The sequence below is a fragment of the Labrus bergylta genome, chromosome 3 (genome assembly GCF_963930695.1).
Source record: "Labrus bergylta chromosome 3, fLabBer1.1, whole genome shotgun sequence".
Lineage (NCBI taxonomy): Eukaryota > Metazoa > Chordata > Actinopteri > Labriformes > Labridae > Labrus > Labrus bergylta.
In genome coordinates this window covers 13161596-13186069 of record NC_089197.1, presented here as the reverse complement: position 1 = coordinate 13186069, position 24474 = coordinate 13161596, and the positions used below count along the sequence as shown (strand labels likewise).

The 24474-nt window shown below is 40.9% G+C and overlaps 1 protein-coding gene across 8 annotated transcripts in view; it reads left to right on the top strand.

The window, feature by feature from the left end:
* myo9aa (myosin IXAa) overlaps positions 1 to 23538 on the top strand; it is a 117195-nt gene extending 93657 nt beyond the window's left edge. For 3 of the 8 annotated variants that reach the window (XM_065952735.1, XM_020637704.3, XM_065952737.1), the window contains 26 exons: positions 2088 to 2168; positions 2382 to 2492; positions 5477 to 5599; positions 6522 to 6671; positions 8050 to 8375; positions 8818 to 10584; positions 11119 to 11218; positions 11914 to 12129; positions 13075 to 13172; positions 13318 to 13448; positions 13801 to 14021; positions 14138 to 14254; positions 14512 to 14700; positions 14908 to 14958; positions 15210 to 15321; positions 16553 to 16614; positions 16810 to 17002; positions 17878 to 18006; positions 18155 to 18260; positions 18362 to 18493; positions 19257 to 19380; positions 19575 to 19622; positions 20485 to 20505; positions 20749 to 20957; positions 21098 to 21240; positions 21952 to 23538. In XM_065952735.1, the coding sequence (XP_065808807.1) occupies positions 2088 to 2168; positions 2382 to 2492; positions 5477 to 5599; positions 6522 to 6671; positions 8050 to 8375; positions 8818 to 10584; positions 11119 to 11218; positions 11914 to 12129; positions 13075 to 13172; positions 13318 to 13448; positions 13801 to 14021; positions 14138 to 14254; positions 14512 to 14700; positions 14908 to 14958; positions 15210 to 15321; positions 16553 to 16614; positions 16810 to 17002; positions 17878 to 18006; positions 18155 to 18260; positions 18362 to 18493; positions 19257 to 19380; positions 19575 to 19622; positions 20485 to 20505; positions 20749 to 20957; positions 21098 to 21240; positions 21952 to 22424 (5433 nt within the window). In that variant the 3' untranslated portion in view covers positions 22425 to 23538. The remainder of the gene's footprint in view (positions 1 to 2087; positions 2169 to 2381; positions 2493 to 5476; positions 5600 to 6521; positions 6672 to 8049; positions 8376 to 8817; positions 10585 to 11118; positions 11219 to 11913; positions 12130 to 13074; positions 13173 to 13317; positions 13449 to 13800; positions 14022 to 14137; positions 14255 to 14511; positions 14701 to 14907; positions 14959 to 15209; positions 15322 to 16552; positions 16615 to 16809; positions 17003 to 17877; positions 18007 to 18154; positions 18261 to 18361; positions 18494 to 19256; positions 19381 to 19574; positions 19623 to 20484; positions 20506 to 20748; positions 20958 to 21097; positions 21241 to 21951) is intronic. The other 5 variants (XM_065952732.1, XM_065952738.1, XM_065952734.1 and 2 more) reach the window with 5 other exon arrangements.
* Positions 23539 to 24474: the final 936 nt, after the last annotated feature.

The following is a 24474-nucleotide window of genomic DNA, read 5'->3' as shown; positions in this document are numbered from 1 at the left end:
TTTTGAAAGTCATTTCTTATGTTCACTTGGTGAGAGAGAAAAAAAAAAAAAAGTAAAGTGAATTATCCAATCACTAAATATTGGTTAACTCCTTCTTCTTAAAGCTCCTTTGAGGAACATTCATTTTGTGTTGATTTTGGCGCCCCCTGTGGACAAAACTGCATCCCTTATGGCTTTGCTGATCTTGTCCTGTACATGTACGCAGGTTTGTTTGTTTTTTTAAATCAAGAAACCTTTTAACCATCAGTTTTTTCACTCATCAAGAATCTTCACTGTGAAAAAATGTTTAAAAAAAACCAAAAGCAAACAAAGGCTTATTGTTCAGCAGACGCTCCACTTGACTCCTGCCCCCTGGCAGTAGTTCCTGGCATTAACAATAATGATATAGAAATAGACTATCTTTATACTGATGGTCACGATTGCTTTTGAAGCTCATTAAGAAACATCAATATTAATTTCATAATCAGCTAAAAACTCCTCACAGTAGCTTTAAAAGACTTGTTTAATGTTGGCTCTCTTCTCTCTATTAAGGCATCTGTTGATAGAAGATTTTCTTTTTGAAATCTCTCAGAAATATGAGATAAGTGAGACTGACAACTTTCAGAAACATTCAGAATAATTTGGTATCTATAGCTCTCATTTACAGCTGGTTACACGCCAGCACAGAAAACAAATCTAACAACCAACCAAGTGGCAGATTTCTTTGAAAGTGAACTCTGCGCTGTGGCTGTTGGAGGTGTAGACGAGCACTGAGGCCCCTCTGGCACGTCGCCAGGGCTCCAGTGTGTGTGTGTGTGTGTGTGTGTGTGTGTGTGTGTGTGTGTGTGTGTGTGTGTGTGTGTGTGTGTGTGTGTAGATGACTTCACTTCCCACATCCTGTGCTGCGCTGATTGCTTTAATCTCCAGTGGAGGGGGAGGAGACTGAATTCCTCCCACTCCTGAATTATCGAACACACATGTACACATGTTTACACACACAGGAGAATTACACATGGAAATAATGTGCCCACATTTTTCATAAACATAATGCTGGTATTTATGATCTCAGGCAAGGACTTCTTTAAAATGTTTAATATGTTTTTTGAAAGTGGACACAACCACCTGATTTGGCTCCATAAGTCTGTCAAACAACTGTGGAGCGACCAAAGACTGCTTAAGAAAGTGGACTTAGCCTCAAGTTTCTAAAGTGAATCAAATGTAGCATTGCTGTTACTTGCAGTCTTTTTAATGGCCAGCAGGGGGAGACTGCAGGTTGGAAAATGACTGAAGATCAGAAAATAAGCCCACTTCTCAGTTGATTGACTACTTGAGTAAACTCTGTGTTGGGCAAGATGTTAATTATGGCCTGTTAACCAGAATTAAACAAAGATGTTGATGACTATATTGGAGAGAGCAAGATACAACAACAGACTGTATAGAACCTGGACGTAGAGTCAGTGACATCACCCATTACTTTCTAATGAGTCGTTATGAAGCACAATGGCAGTCATCTTCACCTAACTTTCGGTCAGTCTTTTAACGGGCAAATAGGTAAGTAAGTGTGCACACCTGTCACTCAAATTAACCCCGCCCCCAATTATGCAAATGTATGAATATCTGTAATGCTTGGTATTATCGCGATTGATGAGCGTGTGTACCACTGTGTAAAATGAGCTATTGATACCACATCGTTTTTTGGATCCAGCCTATAACCCTTGCTATTTCTGCTCGAAAAAAAAGACATTTTGATACAGTAAGGGACCTAATAGGTATTTCTTTGCTTTTGGAGACAGAAACAAGTGAACCCTCTGTAAACTGCAGTTTTTTGCACTTCTGCATTGGCTTTATTTTTCAACACCAGAGGTTGCTATTTTGCAACACACGTGTTGTACCAAGTATGTAACAATACTTCCACCTTGTTGGCCCAATATGGTGAGATGATACCAAACTTGACACATTAAAAGGAGATTATAAACCAACATCAACTTTTTGTACTGTTATACAGTACTGGAGTCACAGAAACAAGCTGTCTGTTTACTTTATGTATTTGTGTCCTATAGTGACTATGTGTTGTACTTAACATCCTGTGTTTGTGTCTCACTCTGCAGGCCTCCCTCAATAAGCTAATGGAGACTCTGGGTCAGTCTGAGCCTTATTTTGTCAAGTGCATCCGTTCCAATGCTGAGAAGGTACAATATGCTCACTGCAGATTGTTTTGGTTTTATTATTAAAGCAACTTTAAATCCTTTTTGAAGTTTAAACTTTATTAATGGTTTTTAACATTCTCCCCTCTTCTCTCCCCATAACCTCTGCTTTCTGTTGCTTCTCCCTTTTCCCCCTTTTCTCCATCATCTTCCCCTCTTTTTCCTTTCTCTCTCTCTCTCTCTCTCTCTTGTTCTCAGCTGCCTTTGAGGTTTAATGATAACCTGGTGCTGAGGCAGCTGCGGTACACAGGCATGCTGGAGACTGTGCGCATCAGACAATCGGGTTACAACATCAAGTACAGCTTCAAGGTAACACACACACACACACACACACACACACACACACACACACACACACACACACACACACACACACACACACACAGGTTTGAACCCTGTAGATACTCTTTAAACATGATCTGATTTATATCCCTTTTATAATGACTAAAAAAGATAAATATCTTGTCAAAAAAGAGAAACACTCTTTGAGCGTCAGAAGAATGTGTAGAAGAAGTTTAGCATCAGCATATATGTATACCGCTTTTCCTCTTTGTCCGTTTGTGCTGGCTGAACTGTTATACACAATCAACCTCACTGCTCACATCCCAAAATGTTCAGATCCACATTCAGTTTTCCATCAGGGTTTTTTGGTTCCTGTGATCAATCATGTTGTCGAAGCCTGGATCCATTCTGTGTTGTGTAAAGAGGGGATTATGGGGGACGTGGTGTGGCAGCCATCTTAACCATACTGGCTCTTTTAAAAATGATGTCAACCCTGTGAGAAATACTGACTAATAACACGGATCATGTTTAGCGCTGATTTGAGGGGAGAGGCTCACTCCCACTCCAGTTTCTTCTCACTGTAGTTTCCATTTGGTAGTTTTGTGTAAACTTATGCCAGTCACGTTCTTTGGAGGTTTGAGGCAAAGATTAAGTCGCTGTGTGAGTTGCTTCTTTAACTACAGCTTATTTTTCCATGCACATAGTGTTATTCACTGTAGCAGTGCAGCTAGTTTAGGTTGTATTATCTTCAGTGCAGAGATCTTTAGAGCGAAGACTCCTGCTGCACACAAGAATCAAAATGGAATCGCTAAGTATTTATAACACCCAGTGAATCCTGAATGAGGTAAAGTAATGTTTAGCTCGTAATCCTACTGGGTAACAGCATAATAACTGGTAATCAGCCCCGTTTCCACCAAGCGGTCCGGTTTGGTTCAGTACAGTGTGGTTCAGTTCGGTACGGTTAACCCTGATCTTGCTTGCGTTTCCACAGCCAACCATACCCTTATTTGGTAAGCGGAGTGTAAGCCAGATGGAGATGGCCGCTGACGTCATAGCAGCCCAACAGCGTTGCCCGCTATTAATTAAGTTCAGTGAAGAAGAAGAGTATGACACAGTAAATAAAAGGGACCCTTTATGGTCGGATCGGTACCCTTGGCAAGCCAACAGAAGGGTACCAAAAAGGTAGGACGGTGCAGATCCCTTATTTTGGTACTAGTCCCAACTTTTGATGGTGGAAACGCCAATAAATGGGTGCCATACTGAACCGAACCGAACTGAACCGGACCGCTGGGTGGAAACAGGGCGTTCTTCTTCAAATTCCTCCTTAAGAAAGTTCCAACAAACATTTACATACATAAAAGTATGTAAAATAATACATACAAAATAGTATTAAAACATTATTATGTACTTTATTATTTGTATGGATTGACCCTTTGCGAGCAGTCATCATGACACAAGTGGAACAACTCCACAACGTAACTATTTTGATGATCTCACTCAGCAGATTTTACCATCAGACGTCGTCATTTACCAAAAATGTCTCCAAACATATTTTGAGCTGCGGTCAGCACTAATGAGAAATATCTTGGGCATGCTATCACAGTGGAGAACTCCGCTTGTTTGACTCTTCAGACATCAGAACAGAGCCTCTCCATTGTGTCGGCTCTCTGAAACACTCCCCTTGCTTGTAGTTGTATAAACACAGCATCTGTTTCACTCTCTCCACCCCCCCGCAGCTCAGGGTGCTCGGAGTATTGAAGACAGACAATGGGCCTCAGTTTGAGGAGTGGGAGTTCAGCATATTTGTGTCGTGATGTTTGAACCTCTGCAAATAAGGACAACATGGACTCTTACCTGAAACCACATGTGCCCTGACAGCTGCTTTCTGCTTGAGTGATGCTATTTCTTCTGCTTCAATTTCTCATCATGGTCAAGAGTCGTATTTTAGAATCAGGACCAATGTGTGAGCGCCCACAAACGGTTGATCCTTTAATGGAATCAGCGTTAGATAAACTGTTGACTTTAGGGCAAGGTAAATCTATTGTTGGACTCCTTACAGAACATAAATGTGAACCAAAGATCCATAACAGACTTTTCAGACTATGTAGCACAATGTTCCAAACCAAATCCTAAAGTCTAAAATTTCCAACAACAGACACACAAATTGTACTGTTTTTAGAAGCTATAGGCCATTTCAAACATCCAAATCATTCTGCTAATGGGTCTGAATCTGACTGTGTTTAGCTTATATTGTTTTGTTAGTTAATGATGTGTCCGACTTCACTCCAAGACGGTACATAAGGAGGTGGACGTAGCCTCTGTGGTTCAAAAGTGAAGTTAGTGTGCAAGTGCCTTAAACTTATTTGAATTGGCTTGTATGAAGCAACTGCACTGCTGTTGCAAAGAGAAATCCAACACCAGGTAACAAAATGATGCAATTTCTCAGTTAATTGAATTACTTGAGTTAACATTTTCATAATGACTGAATGCTCTCAGTCTCTAGTTTGGGGACTTGTCATGACAGTGTGATACTCGTTTTGTAAATAATGGTTGCATGCCTGTGATTGGTGAATTGCTCCCATGGCAACCTGAACTAGGAGAGAGTCAATTAATTTCCCAGTTTTGATATTTTTAAAAGAAAAATGATCTAGAGGCTTTGGCCATGTCCCCTTCTTTTATACAGACAATGATTTCACTTTGTGGACTACATCCTCTGTACATGGGGCCCTCGCACTAACCACTACACCACCAGCGGCCCTTGTTTTATTTCTTATATACTTACAAATATTAAATAGCATTTCAAATGTATGTGTACATGCATACATTGATCATATGTTATCAAATGACATTTAGCTATTTTTTGGGATAAAGGACTAAAGCCACCTGAAGTGCAAACGTTCAGCCTTGCAGTGGGCTCTGGGTACCACCAAGTGATGCATGCAGCACAGCTGAGAATCACCGCTCTATGGTGTTTTTCTTCTTAACACCTATCCTTCTTGCTCTCTTGACAGGATTTTGTTCATCACTTCAGCGTGCTGCTCTCAGAGAGCACCAGGGCCACCAGAGAGGACATCCAAGAGTGTTTGGATCAGCTCGACCTGCAACCAGATGGGTACCAAGTGGGAAAGACAATGGTAAGAGTCCTGATTTCTCCTTTCTTCTGGGCAGATCTTACAAACAAATACAGTGGGTCTCATTTTTTTTGGGACTAGCCTACATAATGTGTTCACCATAACACATGGATTGCAAAAGGTTGAGCTTTATTCAACTCTCAGCAGTTCAGATCTTATATAAACTCATGACAAAGTTGTATGTTTTTGTGTATGAGTGAATGAAAAAGCTTGTTTTGAACATTTCTAAGGCAAAGTTAGATATGTTTAGTTATGGGAAAGTCAGAAAATGAAGGACGTCTGGTATGAAAAAAACAAACTTTTGTAGCTTCTTTGCCAATAACTTAATAGGAATATCAAGGTTCAATAAGTTAAATAAAATCACAATCTATAGTCCAGGTGTGAGATGAAATGTTTTGGCAAAGCAGTGCTTTAGTGATCTTCTGTTCTTTCATTGTTTGGTGACACCAGTGATAATACCAGGCTGTATGTTATTATGTGTTTCATGTTCTACTATATGTTGTTTTATGCTGAGACTAAAGGGAATCTGGGAAATGAAGTTCAAGACCCCTAAATGTATTTACTAAATATATGTGTGGGTTTGAACTGACTTTATTAAACTTTTGAATGACATCCACTATAAATAGAGTTATGGACATAAGGAAAGGACCATGTTGGACATAACCTCATATTACCTGAAGGAATCTTCCCTCTGGAGAAAAAAAAGAGGATGTAATGAAGTCAGTGCCCCACTTTAGGTGTGTCTAAGACCTCAGTATGAATGAGGCATGATGGAGGGGTCCATTGCCTTCAGGATGCTGTCTATATAATTAGAGGATCATACCTGACATACTTGTGACAGTATGTACAGCTAGTGTGGGTGTGTACATATATCTGTGAGTGGTCAGTCAACCCTGCTCTTCATGAAGTGTGACTCTCCCCTCAGGTGTTTCTGCGAGAGGCTGAGCGCCAGCAGCTGCAGGCCTTACTGCACACAGAAGTTCTCAGGCGTATCGTCACGCTGCAAAGGCGCTTCAGAGGCCGGCTGGAGAGGAAGCAGTTTGTCAGAATGAGAGAAGCCGCGCTCTGCATCCAGGTACAGTGGATTGCTTTTCATTGTCACAGCTCTCTTACCTCCATTGATTTCTATTGTTATCTCTAATTAAGCCTTTTTCTTTTCTTCTTAAAGAGAGAGAGCAATAATTCTGTATTAATTCCTATTGATTTTGGGTGTGTTTGTAACATGTGAAAAATATGAGATGAGATCAGTATGTATGATCTCATATCTTACAAGATGTTTTGCATTAATTCAGATGTAAAAATGAATAAATCAAGGCATAAATCAAGAAACTAATGAGTTGTTTTTTTAGTGTTTTTTGCTTTTAGTGAAAAAGCTCACGATATAAAATTTTAACAAGGTAACACATTTCATTACATGATTGATTTTATTTTTTTACTGTGTCATGTATGAACAATATGCCCAGTCCAAAACAGGCTTACAATACACCCTTATTAATACAGAGAGACCAGAAACCAAAAGTAGACACTAAACAATAATAATACTGACAAAACAAACCCTCCCGAGGTTTCTTCCAGGCTTTAGAGACAAACATGGACCTCTTATAAACAATCATATTTTTAGCCCTAAATTATTTCAATGGGGCAATATATTATTTCAAATGTTACCCAAGTCCTTCAAAACAATTCATTTTAAAACTAGAATTATTGCCAATATTTGTATGACTCTAGATACCAGGGAAGTTGTAGATGTACAAGGATTTATTCAAGGTTTATTTTTTTGGCTTTTTAGAGAGAGAGAGAGAGAGAGAGACAGACAGAGAGGGGAATGACATGAGGGAAAGTAGCCAAAGGTCGGACTCAAACCCGGGCCGCACCCCTTGAGAACCACAGCCCCTGTGCATGGGGCGCACGAAAGCAAACCACTAGGCCACCGGCGCCCCTCTTGAATTATTTCTATAGTTGTATTGTAATTCAGCATGGGATCCATTTGAATACATTTTATAATCTGTTATGATTACATTTTGTCTTGTGAAAATTATAAAGATCAGCAATGTTTTCCATATGATATTGTTATTTTAGTTTAGCAGAGATTGTAGATTTTCAGGAGACAATTGACTAAATTCAAGGACTTGTTGTAAATCTTTGTTGATATCAAATATGTTTAAGTTGTTTAGCTGAAGTTACTGAACTGTAAATAAGCTTAAATGTCTACAAAATGTATTAAGAAAAAAAACTCAAATACAGTTTAAGTCAGCTGTTCTCTCAAAGACCTCTTCAGTGTTGTTGGGATTTTACTCGTTTTCATTCATAAACAAGAAAATGTGAATCATGCTTTGTGTGATGACATTTGGACTTCTAGTGTCTAAAGTCAGTAAACATGAGAAAAGGTTTAAAGAAAATTAAGGATTTTAACAGCTTGAAAATAATATATCATTTTCATCATCTCTACACAGAAATGGTGGCACTCATACCGGCCCATAGAAGAAGAGGAGGATGAAGATGAGGAGGAGGATTATGATCCTTCAGTTCAGCAGGGGGCCGCGTTATGTCTGCAGACTCACTGGCGAGGTTACAGAGAGCGTCAGAGGTTCCGGCTGTGGAGGGAGTCTGCTGTGGTGCTGCAGAGAGCGTGGAGGTTATGGCTCTCCAGACGTTGCTCAGCGGCTCTGGTTATTCAGACGGCCTGGCGCTGTCATCAAGCCAGAGAAGCATACCTACGTCTGTGCGGAGCTGTGGTACAGCTGCAGGCTAACAGCAGAGGCTACCTCACAAGGCAGAGGTAAAACCACACAGTCACACTATATGACCCTTTACTTTAGAAAACGAAAGGTATGGATGAGTTGAGTATAACAAAAGAAAACAACAGTAAGCATTCTATTAAGGCTTTATTCTCCAAAAATAGCTTTCAAGAATGCATTATTTTTCTTAATCTGGTGAAAAAAGCAGATTAATCTTGGTGCTCAGCTGCTGCACTGTATTTAGTCATTGTTCAGACTGCTTATAGACTACAGCGTGCAATGACGCAAGCAGTCCAACTCAAAGCTGTTACAATTAGCTGAGCCTGCTGAGAGCAAGAACTAAATCCGACTCTATATTCAGGGAAAACTTCTGGGACAAATTATTCGTTATGAACTCGACCTGTTTAGAATATATCTTGAGGAGAGGAGCTGGAGGTATATTCACCTCATGGAAAGTTGTAATCCTGCCTTCTCTTTTGACAGCTTCCGAAAACTGAGAGATCAAAGACTGAAGGAGATGAAGGAGCTTGAGGAGAAAGTGCTTCAGCTACAGAATGGCCAGGTGAGTCTCTCTCCAGAGGAAGAGGAGGAGAGGATCATGGGGTTGGACATCAGCACATGGGAGGATCCTTCTTACCAACAGCGGGAAAGGAGCCTCCAAATCCTCAGCAGCCAGGAGGGTGCACAAAAGGATGAAGGAGAAGGAAGAGAACATGCTGAGAGAACAGAGAGCATCTCTAAAGTGGAAACTGAAGCGATCCAGACGTCGGGTGTGGTGGTACGAGAGAGGTCTAGGACTGTCGACGAGCCCAGCCAGAAGACCACTCGTGCCAAGCGAGAGAGCCGGCGGATGAGGGAGCTGGAGCAGGCAAAGTTCAGCCTGGAGCTCCTCAAAGTGCGGGCCACAGGTGGTGGTGCGTCGTCGCCATCTGAGGAGAGGCGCTGGTCTGTGGAGCTGATGCCCTCTGTGACCCCGCCCTTATGTTCACCGCAGGGAACGCCCGACAGCCAGAGCTCCAAAGGAAGCTTTGAGCTTCTCAGCATGGAAGACGAGGCTCCTAAGGCTGTAGAGGAGGTGACCGACAGCGAGGACGCCTTCTCCCCTCCGCCTTCTTTCCCTCCTGAACCAGAGCTTCCTGTAGAGGTGGTCTCAACAAGCCCAATGCCCGCCGAACCCCACAGGACAGAGGTGTCTGATGCTGTAGCTCACGCAGGTAGTGAACCCCAGAACAAAATGGATCAGACAGCCCCATCTGCGCCCATGAGTCCGCCCAAAAACGAGAACTACCTCCCTACCTTTTACGTCCCTGCTAGCGAGGGCAGCACAGTCGTCTCTGTTCCTCCTGCAGAAAAAGATCAGCCAACCCGAGAGGCAGCCATTTCCACAACCACCACCACCACCACTACTGTTATCAAGTCTGTCAAAGAAAGGAAAGAATCCACACGGAGGCCAGTGGTGGTGGTCATCAGTATGCAGAAAGAAACCCCACTAAGTGAGGAGCTGAGTGATATCATCCGTCCCCCTGTGGAGGTTCGAGATTCTGCAGCTCAGACAGGGGATTTAACGCCGTCCCCGCAGAAACCAGGCCCAGCTCCTGTGCCTCAAAGTCCCGTCCACACTCCTAAATCGGCCCCCCAGGCCGACCCTATCGTCATCGAGAAGCTGGTGCGACTGAACGAGGAGAAGGAGGTGCGGCAGCGGAATCAGCAGCAGCAGAACGAGAAGGAGATGATGGAGCAGATCAGGCAGCAGAAAGAAGCGCTGGAGCGCCAGCGATTGTTCTTCGCTCAGTACGAGAGAGACATGTTTGAGAAACAGAGAGGAGAAGCTCTGAACAAGATCCAGCAGAGTCGACAGGGACACGGACAAGATGTTGGTGGAGCTGCAACATCTGGAAAGCCCCTCAGGCCCAGTTCACTGCTGATAGAGAGGACAGCAGGAGCCATTCCTCATGCCAGGACACAATCTAGCTCCACTCCCCCATTAGTGCACTCTCCCCCAGGTGTAGACATCCAGCGCCAGACGCCCCGACCACAGCTGCCTCCCCCACCAGCATCTGCTCCCAGAGAGAGACCCAGGCCTCCTGCCGAGGGCTGGGCACCCAAACTCACCCTGGAGACCAAAGATGGAGGAACCAGGGTGAGAACAGCAGCAAAGAAGCCCGCAAGTAATCAAAGCACCGCAGTCAGTATGAAAGACAAACCAGGCAACATTTTTTTCTCCCCAAAGGACAACGTCACGTTTACAAAGTGAGTAGTGAATTTGTTGATGTTTCTTTTTATGTCTTTCCCTTTAACTATGTGTATGTTGTGCCTATTTTAAAGTTGTTTAGTCCCCAAATACTTTTTTGGACATGTCATCCAACACATTATTAGCAATAAAAATACAAGCTCCCAAAAGAGAAGAAGACAACCTCAGAACAAACAAATACATAAATAACAGGAATTTTAAAGTAAACATACATCTTATTTTATTTACTTTATTTTACGAGGAATTCCCATTGAGGTTTAAAATCACTTGCAAAGGAGACCTTGCCAAGATGGCAGCCATACAAAGTCACAGTCACATAAAAAAACAAGTTGAAAGACACAACAGGGGATAATGATAACAATTCTGAACAATTTCAAAGAGGCTTTCAAATTAACATTGGCCTCTCAAGAAAAATAACATAATTCCTCTGTCGCCACAGTCTTTATGACGCTCTGATTTCAGCTCTTTTTGAAGATTATTACTTCACTTTAATAAGAATTTTGTCTTTTTGTTTTCTTCTTCTTGTCCCTCAGGTTTGACGGTGATGCTGTTCCTAAAGAAACACCTGCAACCGCCCCACGAGAGAGTCCCGCTCCGGTCCCAAAGCCTCCTAAAGGATCAAAATCCAGAGATGTGAGTCATCACACCGATTTCTTTTTGTGAAAACAGACATGCAGCATGTGTTTGTGGGTTTGCTTTTGTGCATTTGATTTGTTGTGAACGTACACTGTATGAAAGAAGTAAAGCTAATCCATAAGCCTTAGACCTGCATTTTGACTAATGGCCAGCAGGGGGCAACTCGACTAGTTACAAAAAACAGTCTGATCTTATGGAAGAATCTGAGAAAAATAACCCTACTTTTCATTTGATTTATGACCCCTGAAGTGATTTATTACCCCTGAAGTCCATCTACTAATGAGTTTTACAAACACGTTACATTATCTAAATCATGCTCCTGTTGATGATATTGTAGATGGTAACACGTGGTATGCTTAAAGCTTGGCTACCTTGCAGTTGACATGTTGCGACCTGGTGACCTGTCAGTCAGGGTAGAGATGTATCATTGCACACCTAGACTCTTGTCTAAATACATGGGCACTTCAGGTTCAAAAATGGCTGAAATATCATCATCATCGTTCTTTCATGTGACATCAGAGTGGCTACTCTTACTTCTTTCACACAGTCTATTGTCCTGTAAATGATTAATAATCATCCAAACGTTAACAACTGACCCACATGAGGAGCAAACCTGAGGAACCAAAATGTCTACAGGTTCTGAAAGGCACCTTTTTAAATATCATGCTGTTATCACTTTGAACAAACTTTAGGTTGGCAGAGTGGGCCAAAAAAAGAAAGCCAGAATGGCTCGGACCCGCTCCGACTTCCTCACCCGCGTCCCCATCACCTCAGTGGGGGGCGATACAGACGAGGATGACAATGACGCCGACAGCCCCGTCAGCCCCCGTCATTACACTCTGCCGCTCTCCAAACAGAGCTCCTCAGACGCGGGCTTAGGAGAGTCCTGTTTCAGTGACTCAGACATGGTAACAGGCGCCAACAAAGCCACCAGTGATCCTCTCTGCGCTCTTAAACGTGGCTTCTCTTTGACACCTCTAACCCTTCAACAGAGAGAGCAGCACACCTCTGACTCAAACTGAGCTTCTAAACTTAATGCACAATAACTTCTCACGAGGGTGGAAGACATTTCAAAGTATTTCAAGGCAGGTTTTTCAAAGAAGATTTGAAACACCTTCTGAAATAATGGTTGATGATAGAACCAAAACACAGTTCTTCAGAAAGAATTTCATGTGTTGACATGACTTTAAGGCTGTCATCCAAACATAAATCTGATACTTGATTGGTTGCACAATCACTTCAGAGATCATTATCCACAGAGATGCTTCATTTGACTTCATGCATCCTGATTAATGCATGACAAAGCTTTGAAATATGTTTCCCCGTAAGATATGAATCCTCTAACTACATTTCTCCTCTAACACACTTATCTTTCTCTCACAGTACTAACAGAGACTTTTCTGCTTCATTAATCCCTCCTCATTCACTAACAATATTTGCATGTTCACTTCTTTATATTTTCTCTTGTAGGAGTAACACTGCTCATAAACCGAACGGTGGAACTCCTTGAAATGTTCATCAGTCACTCTTCTTGACTTTCTAACAAACTGTTTCTCTTTTCTTAACAGCTGTCTTCCTGCATAAACATATTTTGTTTTATCTTAAAAGTATGTTTAATGTGTTACTGCATCCTATTATCACTGTTAAATAATTATGATTAAACTAAATACCATATAGTATTTCAGTTATTGTACAACATATTGTGCTGCTACAGTGATGTGATGCTGCCCTCTACTGGCTTAAACTTGTCCTCAGCTATAAACAAACCTGATCACATGAAAGTGCACAGTAGGGAGGCTTTGCTTCACTTCAGCCGTGTCTTTACCATTTTATTGTACCTCATGTTGTTTCAGCCTGCGAGCACTGAGGAGCAAAAGAAACTTCACAAAGTCATGTCATCGGGAGATTTGTGCAAATCGGACTCAATGCGCAAGAGCTCGCAGGATGGGAGGTTTGTTTTGCCCTGAACCTTATTTCCATGATTCCTTAGTCTCCATAGAATTTAAAAGTATTGTTTTTTCACTTAAACATTAAAGATATTTACATTTTGAACACCGTTTTCTTCCAACTCAGAGTCTTCTTTTTTTTCCGATCAGGGTTCGTGGTAAGATGCGTTTCTGGGGAAAGACCAAGTACGGAGATAAGAAGACGTCCAGAGAGAAGCTGATTTGTGGAGCTGATTCAGTGGATGCAGACTATGGAGATACAGGACCGCTGCTGGGAGAAGGTGTGTTATTCAACATGGTGGTTGCAGATGCATCTTTGTGTTCAGTAAAATGGCCCAAAAATGGGACAAAAAAAGCTGATTGCAATTTTCAAAGAACCCAAAGTGATGTTTAAAAAAAACAAAAAGTAGTCAAAACAACAGTTCAAACCTGAAAGATAACAGCAGAAGCTCACATTTTAAAAGCTTGAATCTGTACGTTGTGATTTCTGCTTGAACAATGAGTGAAATGATGAATACCGTACAGATCAGAGACCATTAGTTGTTTTTCAAACTGCACATGATGTGGGGTTTTTAGGTCACTTTGCAGAACTAGAAGGACCTCCACTGAATTAGACTCTCTTCCTCTGAGCAGGTCAGGAAAACATGTCGCCCCCCTGCAGTCCTGACCTGACGTTGGATCGAGGGTTCAGGGACCTGAAGGAGAACAAGGAGCCGTCCCCTAAGGTGAAGCGAAGGCGCAGCGTTAAGATTAGCAGCGTGGCTCTGGAGTCGGCTCAGTGGCAGAACGACTCGCTGCAGATCCTCACCTGCACCAACGACTACAGGAGCATGAACGACTTCCTGATGAAGAAGGTACAGCCAGGCATACTTTCTGCTATTCTCTTTTGTACATATGAGGATTATATTGCTAATTTTTCAACCTTTAAAATATTTGTTTATTGTAATACAATTTTGGTGTCACATTTCAGATCAACGACTTGGACACAGAGGACAGTAAGAAGGACACCATGGTGGACGTCGTCTTTAAAAAGGCTTTGAAGGAGTTCCGTCTCAACATTTTCAACTCTTACTCAACTGCACTCGCTGTAAGTGCTGCCAACAGTTTATACACTGTCCTTTAAAATGGGAAAAGTTCTTTAAAATGATACTCCCTACCTATAAATATAACTTGTGATATCCCTACTCAAGCTCAGTGATTAAAAGCAAAACATTGTAATCAAACTCCAGTACTGTTTTCAATGGTTAGGCAAAGGTTTCAAAATGTCAGCCGTGTATAGGAGTACATTATATTTAAGGAGATAATACTGCACACCTCTTGTAATTCTGTCTTGTTTCTCCTTAGATGGATGATGGTAAGAGTATCCGCTACAAAGACCTGTACGCTCTGTTCGAGCAGATCTTGGAGAAGACTATGCGACAGGAGCAGAGGGACTGGAGAGAGTCTCCTGTCAAAGTGTGGGTCAACACCTTTAAAGTTTTCCTGGATGAGTTCATGACAGAGTACAAGCCTCTGGACAGCACACTCAGCAAGGTAAAGACAGCTTTGGGATAACGTTGAAGAAATACAAGTCAGCTGTTTCATGTTCAAATAAGAGAGTTTCATTTTGTCATGTGGAAATGTGGAAAGTGTCACCTTTCAGTGTGCAACATTTATACATAAATCTTCCAAATACAAGGTTGTAAGGGATTCTTTCTTAAACATATTTGCTCTTCTCTTTTTGTGTTTTTCCCACTACAGCAGGCACCTAAACCTGAACGTAAAAAGCGGAGGAAAAAGGACACCGACATTGTAAGTGTCTATTCATTCTCATGACTTCATAAGGCATGAAAGAAAAACTCTTTCCTCTAACAGCCAACCCTTCAACACCTCAATTCATGCTCGTTGGAATAACATGATATAAATACATCAGTGACCTGAATAGAAAATGACTTAAAAAAAAAGAAAAGAAAAGAAAAAAAAAGTAAAACAGACATGTGAGTGGTAAAGAAAAAAACTCAGGTGAACTCTAAATGAACCCTGTGCTCTGCTGCACCCTGCAGGTGGAGGAGCATAACGGCCACATCTTCAAGTCCACCCAGTACAGCATCCCCACATACTGTGAATACTGCCAGTCACTCATCTGGATGATGGACCGGGCCTGTGTGTGCAAATGTGAGTATGTGTTTAATGTATCACAGCAGGAATCCAGCAGAGCTGCAGAATCACTCAATCATAAAGAAGTTATTGAAAATGTCTTAAAAGGATTTTTGACATAACATTGTTGTCATTATGTGTGTCAGAAAGTGTTTTTATTTGTAGGTCCAACCTCTTTTTATAAATGTGTTATCCCAGGAAAGCCTTGATGTAATCTTTTCAAACTTGGCAGAAATGTCTAATCCATTTAAGGTGATTTGATTCCGGTGGTGAAAGTCAAGGTCTCTGTAACCTCACTAAGCAGGGTTTTCCAAAAAGTATTCATACAAAAGTCATGGCAACAATCGCTCAAGTTTGTTAACTTCACTATGACATCATCTTTGTCAACTGGAAAGAAACACACCTTTCTGGCCATGTTTTAATGCCATGAACAGAAGGCGGGGATAGGGACATTTTTTAACATTTGGTTGTAAACTAAAATAGTGTCTGAATCATGAGTGCTCACCTTGAGACTCTGATGAGAGTGTACATGCTTTGAGCTGCCAGGGTGAAGATACAAATCATTTCAGTGTTTTAAGCTTCGTAGCAGAAAAATGTGTATTCAAGTGTTGTCATCTATCATGCCTTCAACTCTGCGGTATCGCAATGAGCATGGATCAGCAGGTGAATGAATAACAGTTGACAGCGTCACTTCTTGGTCCTCATGATCATTTCTTTACTAGTAGATCAATCAGCTAATTGACAAAATAATCAACAGCTAAAAGATAAATCACAGTCCTAGCACATATGTGTAGCTGATATTGCGGGAAATAGAAGCATCAACATCAAATATTGTTCACTTTATCTTTATACAATCATTCACTTGAACTTATACACACAACACAAACACACACACACACACACACACACACACACACACACACACACACACACACACACACACACACACACACACACACACACACTAGGATGTGCTCAGTCCAGCCTGACAGAGCGTGACCCGCCCTCTCCCCCCTCCCCTCTAATCAGATTGTTTTCAACTGGACTCATGGGGTTTGCTGCTCACTCTCTGCGGACATTTCTCCACACAGCTTGTGCTTTATATTCAACACCGATGTTGCTATGGTCTCTCAAACGATAACTTTTTCTTCTTCTTTTGTTCGTACTGTTTGCTGAATAATGAGGAGGCACTGTCTCTCTGTGGATAATGGGAATGACCTGTTTGATTTCTCTGGCTGTGTTTATCCAGTGTGTCGCTACGCCTGCCACAGAAAGTGCTGCCAGAAGACGACCACCAAATGCAGTAAGAAGGTGAGTCAGCCATGTTGTGCGCCTAATCAATAACATCCCATGACATTAATTGTGTGACTGTGGGCTCATGTACAGTAGCCAGTGTTACATCTGCAAAACGTATAAACTTGTGGTGATATATTTAAATATACGATACAGGCTGTGTGCTTGTTTCTGTGTTTTAACAAAGTATGTGTTGTCTGTTTCTTCAAACAGTTTGATCCAGAACTTTCCTCCAGACAGTTTGCTGTTGAAGTTTCTCGTCTGACTAACGATGAGAGGGCGGTGCCGTTAGTAGTGGAGAAGCTTATAAACTACATAGAGATGCACGGCGTCTACACTGAAGGAATATACAGAAAATCAGGATCCACCAACAAAATCAAAGAGCTCAAGCTTGGACTTGACACAGGTAATTATTGATGTGGATTTCATATAACAGATGAATGATGTTACCTGGTGGGGTTAAAGCAGAGTCTGTTTTAAAGAAGTGGAGGTGGTCAATGTATGTCATCCACTGGTTTTCTGAACTCACGTTCTTAAAATCCCTTTTGGCATTTTGGTTTTCACCATCTTGGTTTTGTTGAACTAGAAGAGAACATATTTGGACGACAGGGTAGAAACACTTTTATATGTATTTATTCTGATTGACAGGCTGCTATGATGGTTATTCATCAATCACAGTCAGCCACATGTTGAAGCATATCCTAAATGAATGTGTGTTTTAATCTAAATAGGAGCAACATTTAGGAAAAATACTGAAATGCTTAATTGTAGAAGACTTTAGAACTAGCAACTGGCCATGGTGATGAGCGCCAGAGCAAACTGTTGAGCTTCCCAAGGTGTCTTGGACCAAACTCGGTGAAACGTCGGTGAAGGGATATGCCGGTTAGAGGTTGTGAAATGTGAGGCCATTTGGTAGATGTCAATACCTGGAGCTCACATGAACGGAGCCTGGGTCTGTTGAAGGTAGCTGTTTGCCTCTAAGGGCGATGTGGTTGGTTATGTAACTTATCAGCAGTGCATTAGCTCTGGGAAGAGAGCGCAAAGGGCTTGAGCACAAGTATCTTGTTTATTTCAAAACGAGTTAGAAAATAGGCTCATTTTCCCATCAGGTTTCATCAAATCCAACTTTTTTTTAAACAAAAGGTGTCAACCCTTTTAAACTCTGTGGTTTAAGGCACTTCTGTATTTGCTTCATTTTTAAACCAAGAGGCTAAATCTACTCCTTCTACACATTCTAGAAATGAAACGTGATTACTAAACATTCTTCTTTTGAACACACAGATGTGGACAGCACAAACCTGGATGACTACAACATCCATGTTATTGGGAGTGTTTTCAAGCAGTGGCTCAGAGAGCTGCCTAATCCTCTGATGACATTTGAGCTGTATGAGGAGTTTATACGTGTTATGGGTAAGTGGTCAGCATCAATCATCCAATTCTATTGTGTTTTCACACTGGACTGTCTGTCCCGAGTAATAATGCAGTACAGAGAACAGCAGACGATACAGTTTGTGCTCGACCATACATAATGATTTGTCTCTTGGAAATGTCTCTTCAGGTCTGCGGGATAAAAAAGAAACCATCCGAGCGGTATATTCAATTATTGACCAGCTAAGCAGAACTCACCTAAACACTCTGGAACGCCTCATATTTCATCTTGTCAGGTAATGAATAGTCTTATTGTAATCTCAGAGTAGGATTTAGACGTTAAACTGCTTTATTTGCTCGCTGATAAAAATACTTATACTGTATGTGTGCTCGTCAGGATCGCCTTGCAAGAGGAAACAAACCGCATGTCAGCAAACGCCTTGGCTATAGTTTTTGCCCCGTGTATCCTGCGCTGTCCGGACACCATCGATCCCCTGCAGAGCGTCCAGGACATCAGCAAGACCACAGCGTAAGGATGTATTTCATGTCTATAAAATGAATTATTGTGTGTAAGTTTGGATTCGCATGATCAGGAGGGGAAAAAAGTTTGAATTAATCTGTATCATGTGGAGATAAGGAACGGAACTCTTTCAAGGCTATCATGATCTAATTTATTAACATTCATTAACGGCAGTGAGAGCACAGACTTGACAATGTTTGGACAGAGAAGAAGAGAAAATGTAAAAAGAAGTAAAAACTTTAATGTCAAAGTCAAGTGAAGTTCTCCTCAGATTGATTATCATTGTAGAAGAAAATATCATCACTACATAACACACAATGGCAATATTATTTCCATGAAATGTCAAGTTTAATTCGGCTTCTTTTGCAGAAAATTTCCCCAACAATGGTTAGATAAGAACTTTAAACAACCCCCTTAAACACTTTTATGTTTTAAAAGTTTAAACAATAAGTTTATACGTGTTCCAACTCCTTTTATGATTTGTTTAAAAAGTGTTTGATGATTTATTTGCAGTATACTTTTCATTGTTTGTTGTTTTTTTCTCATTTTTCAGTCTGTCTGCTCTGATGTAGGTTCATCTCCATTTAGGTTTCATAATGAAGGTCAAAAAGGGGGCTTAAAAGACGAAAAACACTCGGTTCATATCTCTGCTTTAACTCACAAGTGTGTCAGAAGTGTTTGATTCTTTTGGTAACTCCATGTGAACTTATCATTTTGTTTTGATGTGATGTTGTCCCTCTGACATCGTTTGTTTCTTTCTATCCCTCCTCAGGTGTGTAGAACTTATAATCTGTGAACAGATGAATAAGTACAAAGTGCGACTAAAGGACATCAGCAGCCTGGAGTTTGCTGAGAATAAAGCCAAGTGCAGACTGACCCTCATTAGGCGATCAATGGTAAGATCAAATAATGTGACTATGACTTACTCTTATTAGATAAATGTCGTAATAACCACTGAGCCATTGCTAAATCTACCTGACTGAACCATACTATTAACTCCTTCAGTGCTTAACTTTCCCTGATTTCCTCCTTGTTGAGCTGTTTGTCTCCGCCATATTCTTCCACCTAACCTGTCCTTTCCTTTACTCAGAAACCCGCACTAATAGCTGTTAGATTTTTGAGCATAGCGCGCACTATGGTATGTATACACACACCACGGATTGCAACCCCAAACCATCATCCACTGGTGGTGTTGTTGTTGTTTTTGTAGCGATCACTGCTCGGTCTCATTTCTTTAAAAAAAAAATGATGTGCATCCTCTCCATCCCCTAAAGCATGAGTCATCACTTCACTTAGTCTCTATTTTTGATTCTATTTTATTTTTGTGTGTATGTGTTAGTCTATAAGATATGTATCTTTGATGATTCACGTTACAAAACTATCAAAAACAGCCCGATTGTGTATGTAGTGTGGGACATTCCAAAGTGCACAATTTCAGCTTGTGCTGTTACTTAAAACATGTATTTGTTGTATTTAACAAACATTGCCGATGTAAATTTAATTATATGGTCAGATAATACGGTATAGTCTGCAGTTAAGCTCTGATATGATTTGTCCCAGATATATCAGTACATGATTATCTTCTCCAATATGCACAAATAAGGGAAATTTTACAGAATATACTGAATGCAAAAAACTAGGGCCCGACTGATATGGAATTTTTGGGGCCGATATCGATGTTTGGTAGGGAAAAAAAAATCGGATAACGATCTTATCCGATCAGCAGACATCTTTCTTATAGTATCTGTCTTCGATTTGTAGAAATGGATAGACATAGATATACACATTTATTGCCTTGATCCCTCAAATGCAGTTTCCCAATTGATTTCCCACACTTTTGTATTGTTACATAAATCTTCATTTTTAAATACTGGAAAAATAACTACTGTAGTAACTTACAGTAATTGCTCCACTGTGGGAATAACCTGAACAAAACTGACCTTTAGGACCTTTACGGCTTTACTGATTCCTCTTCTTTGCTTCTCACTTTACTTTTTAAGCAGCCAAATGCAGCCAAAAAGGTAATGTTTGTGTTGTATTGTGCTGTATTTATGTTGTGGTTTAGTGCTGCGGAATTGTTCTAACCTTGGCTTGTCATTTCATGTGGATCATTCACTGCATGTGCAAGTGAATAGCTCAAAGTTATAAGTGGTGAAATGTACTGTAACTGTTTGTTTGGTGCTGGTGAACTGCTTTGTGATGGAGCACAAGTGATATATTTATATTACATAGAGGATAACATCTGTCCTTTATTTGTCTCAAAGGGAAAAGGACACGTACAGCGACTCAGCTACCACACGCCCTCGCCTCCCGTTAGTCCCCGGCTGCCGTATGTGCCTGACGCTGTGATAACAGAAAGTGATGGCGAAGACAGAGCCGACTCTTTACCAGAGATCTCTGAGCATCAGCAGGCAGCCATGCAGCAGGAAGAGAGAGTGTTGACTGAGCAAATTGAGAGCCTGCAGAAAGAAAAGTAAACACTTTCACTGGAGTTTAACTTTTATAAAAAACTTTATAAGAATTGTAAATATATGTTACAAGTTTGCGTATAATAAGCTGTTAAACTGGCTTTTCAGTTCATTTAGCTAATCTGCATATTGTTTGCCTCTGCAGAGAGGAACTGACTTTTGAGATGCTGGCTCTGGAGCCTAGAGCATCAGATGATGAGACCTTGGAGTCGGAGGCCTCTATCGGTACAGCTGACAGCTCTGAAAACCTCAACGTGGACTCTGAAGGAACCATTTCTGACTTCTCTGGTATGACATCAGGCAGGAAACCTTGACTCACCTTCAGAGGTGGCAAAAGTATTCTCACTATTCTCTCAAGCAGAAGTATGGATACTTGTATAAAAAAAGAGACAGGTTAAAGCAGAAGTAACTTTTCACTAAAGTAATAGTTAAGAATTAGAGAGTCTAAAATGTACTTAAAGAATAAAATTAAAAAGGAAACGTCCAAAGTTCCTCCTGCTGTGCCCCATTAGCTGAACCTCAAGTCATATTTTGGAGGCTTTTCAACCTAACCATGCTGTTATGGCTCTGATTGATTATTTATGAATCACTCTAACTTCTTATAGATGATGTTAGTATACTGTTTAATATCCAAAGGAGTTGTCATTTTTTGGTCTTGTCAACTCTATTTTTGGTTGAGATTTTCGAAAGGTTGGGTAAGATGCCTACAAGGATGCAAAAAAATATATAACAATTCCCTTTGAAAAAAATAAAAAATAAATGTAAGGACCAGAAAGGTGCAAATATTTGTATTAAATATAGTATTAAATTAGAAGGGGTTAATGTAAAAGTTGTCAGACAAATAAGTAAAGGTACCTCTGAACTGTACTTGAGTACAGTAACTTAGTATTTATACTTCATTACTTCCCAACTCCTTTCACCTTACAAGTGCTTTCTGTATAAGGCAGAAAAGATATAATACCACCTCTAATCTTGACATGTTTTGGCTTTCCCTTGCAGAAAGAGGTCCGATGGTGACTTCCCCCTGGCCTCGGAGATCTGACGTACAGAGCCCCCGAAGACGTGGTCTACGCCGTCAGCCTGACTCTGTGGACTCAGTGGATTCATGCTCCAGTGTTTCCTCCTACTCCTCTTCATCACACTTTCAGCCAATGTCCTCTGCCACAGGCCGACGCTTTCGTTTTAACAACAAGTCTCCCTCAGGTTCAGCCCAGGCCCAGGCTCTCAATACATCTCAGGCCTCCCAATCCGACAGTGCAGACATGAGCCCGACAGGAGATCAGGACGGGTCATACGATGAAGTTCCCCAGTTTATTAGCAGAGGCACCTTCAATCCAGAGAGGGGCAAACAGAAACTAAGGGGGGCCAAGCATTCAACCAGGAGGCACTCCAGAGATGGTGAAGGGCACGGCAGAGACCCTTCAGACCTACCACAGCAGATTTTGTATGGCAACAATGAATTCATGGTATGAAGGACACTGGGACACCAAAGCACTCCCTTTTTTAACTCCCTGGCAGGAATATAAGCTCTCAGTGGGAGATACCGCAATGGCGACTGATCTCAGCTCTTCAAAGCATTTTGCTTAGCCTTTCTTTGTTGGAAGTCTGCAAAGAAGTCTCCCCAAGTGCCGTGTACAGTGTTACTGAGGGGGTTGTTTTACAGTGGGACATAACTCAGTGGAAGGGCTCCTCTTCTGTGGACTAAACTGCCAACCATGCTCTCACAGTGCCTTGGCAGCTTTTTACCCAGCGCCAAGAGGAGACGCACTGAGCAGGAGGACAGAGAAAAGGGAATGTTGGAATATGCTGAGGACCACTCAGCATCAGGGAAAGTTACAGAGCTGGAAAGCTAAGGCAGTGTATTACTGAAGATGAGAAGAAATCAGGCAACATCAGGCGTCATGGATGTTGCAGTGAACCTTAAGCTCAATATTATTAGCTGCTTTATGAGTTTACAGTTCATAACAATCAGTGTACGCAGTGGTTTCTCTGTTATTACAAAAAGATGTTCCCCTTATTTAATAAATTTTAATGTCACAGAAATTCTTTATAGCATATAATATACAGGTATAAATACTGTACAAAGCCGGAACACCAGCTTGTGCTGGGTAGTTGAAGTCAGATATTTATCTTTTTTTGTCTTCTTGAGTATAATGGACAGATATGTACGGATTTGGGCAGTGGATGATTCATGTGCGTGTGTGTGCATTTGCCGAGCGCTCATGCTCAACTGTGTGTATGTGTGAAAAAGAGAAAACCACTCCATATGTTTTAAGTTTTTGTGCTGCTTTTTTCCCCCTTACAAGGGAAATACCGCCATCAAAGGGACCAAGTCAGCTGGTTTGTATTCCAGCCAAGGGGATCCCAGCTCTGTAAAGAATGTTAAATGTGTATTATAAACCCTGCATTCACTGCTTAACAGCCATACAACAAATGTAATGTACAGTACAGGTCATGTGTAAAGTGTAGGGGGCAAATGCCATTCTGTTATTGAACTCTATTGTTACCCCTCCACTCCAAAACCAACCCCCACCTCCAGTTTCAAAAGTGTTTGCTGAATAGCAACCAAACAAGAATATAAAAACAGTCTGACTTTTGTCTTTATTATTGAGAATGTGTTGTGTTTTTGTCCTTTGAAAACCTTTCTGTCCAATGTTGAAGTACTTAATTTCTCATTCCTGACATTCTGCAGTGACGCCCAAATACTATTAATGGTATATTTAAATCAGAGCTTTATACAGCAGACGTTTTGACTTTTTATATTCATAAGCTGTATATAAGTAGTGTGCTGTCCTTTTGAGTCTGAAAAGGAACAAAGATGGTGACAGGTGATATGCTACCATGCATTAAATATGATAGGTCTCCATACCACTATAATTACCAAAGAACAAAAGTTCCTGCCACTCTAATTTTGAATTAGCTTTTGAATTATCATAATAACACATTATTTATCTTAAAGATGAAAGCAATATGACGAAAATAATAGAAAATTCATACTTAGTATACACAAGGGTTGGGCAAACAGAGAATTGTTATAAATTTGGTGACTCATGGCTCTAATATGTACATCATGTTTGAAATTCTTAAAAACCTGTACAGCAATAAACAGAAATTGCCTGTTGCAATTCAATATAATGAACTCAAGTAACAGCTACAAAAGCATGTAGCCAAAACTTGGTGGGTACATACATTTTTTCCCTTCACATTTGAAACATGTTTTTCCACCTTTCAAAATCAACCATAGATAGTCGTTGAAATGCAACAACTTCAAGGTGCACTATTTGAAAAATTGTTATCTAACGATGTGTAGGCTAATAACGTAATTTGACGGGTAGTTTTAATAATAACAAGTTCTAGTGTCTTCTGTTTTGTCAAAGAGAAAATTAGTTGGCAATATAAGACTTTCAAATGTTCCGAAGGATCTTCTTTTTTTTTTTTTTTTATCCTTTACATTTCCCATAATTCCGACAAAACCCAAAAGCATCTTAAAACCATTGAAGACGTGACTGAAATTTTACAAAT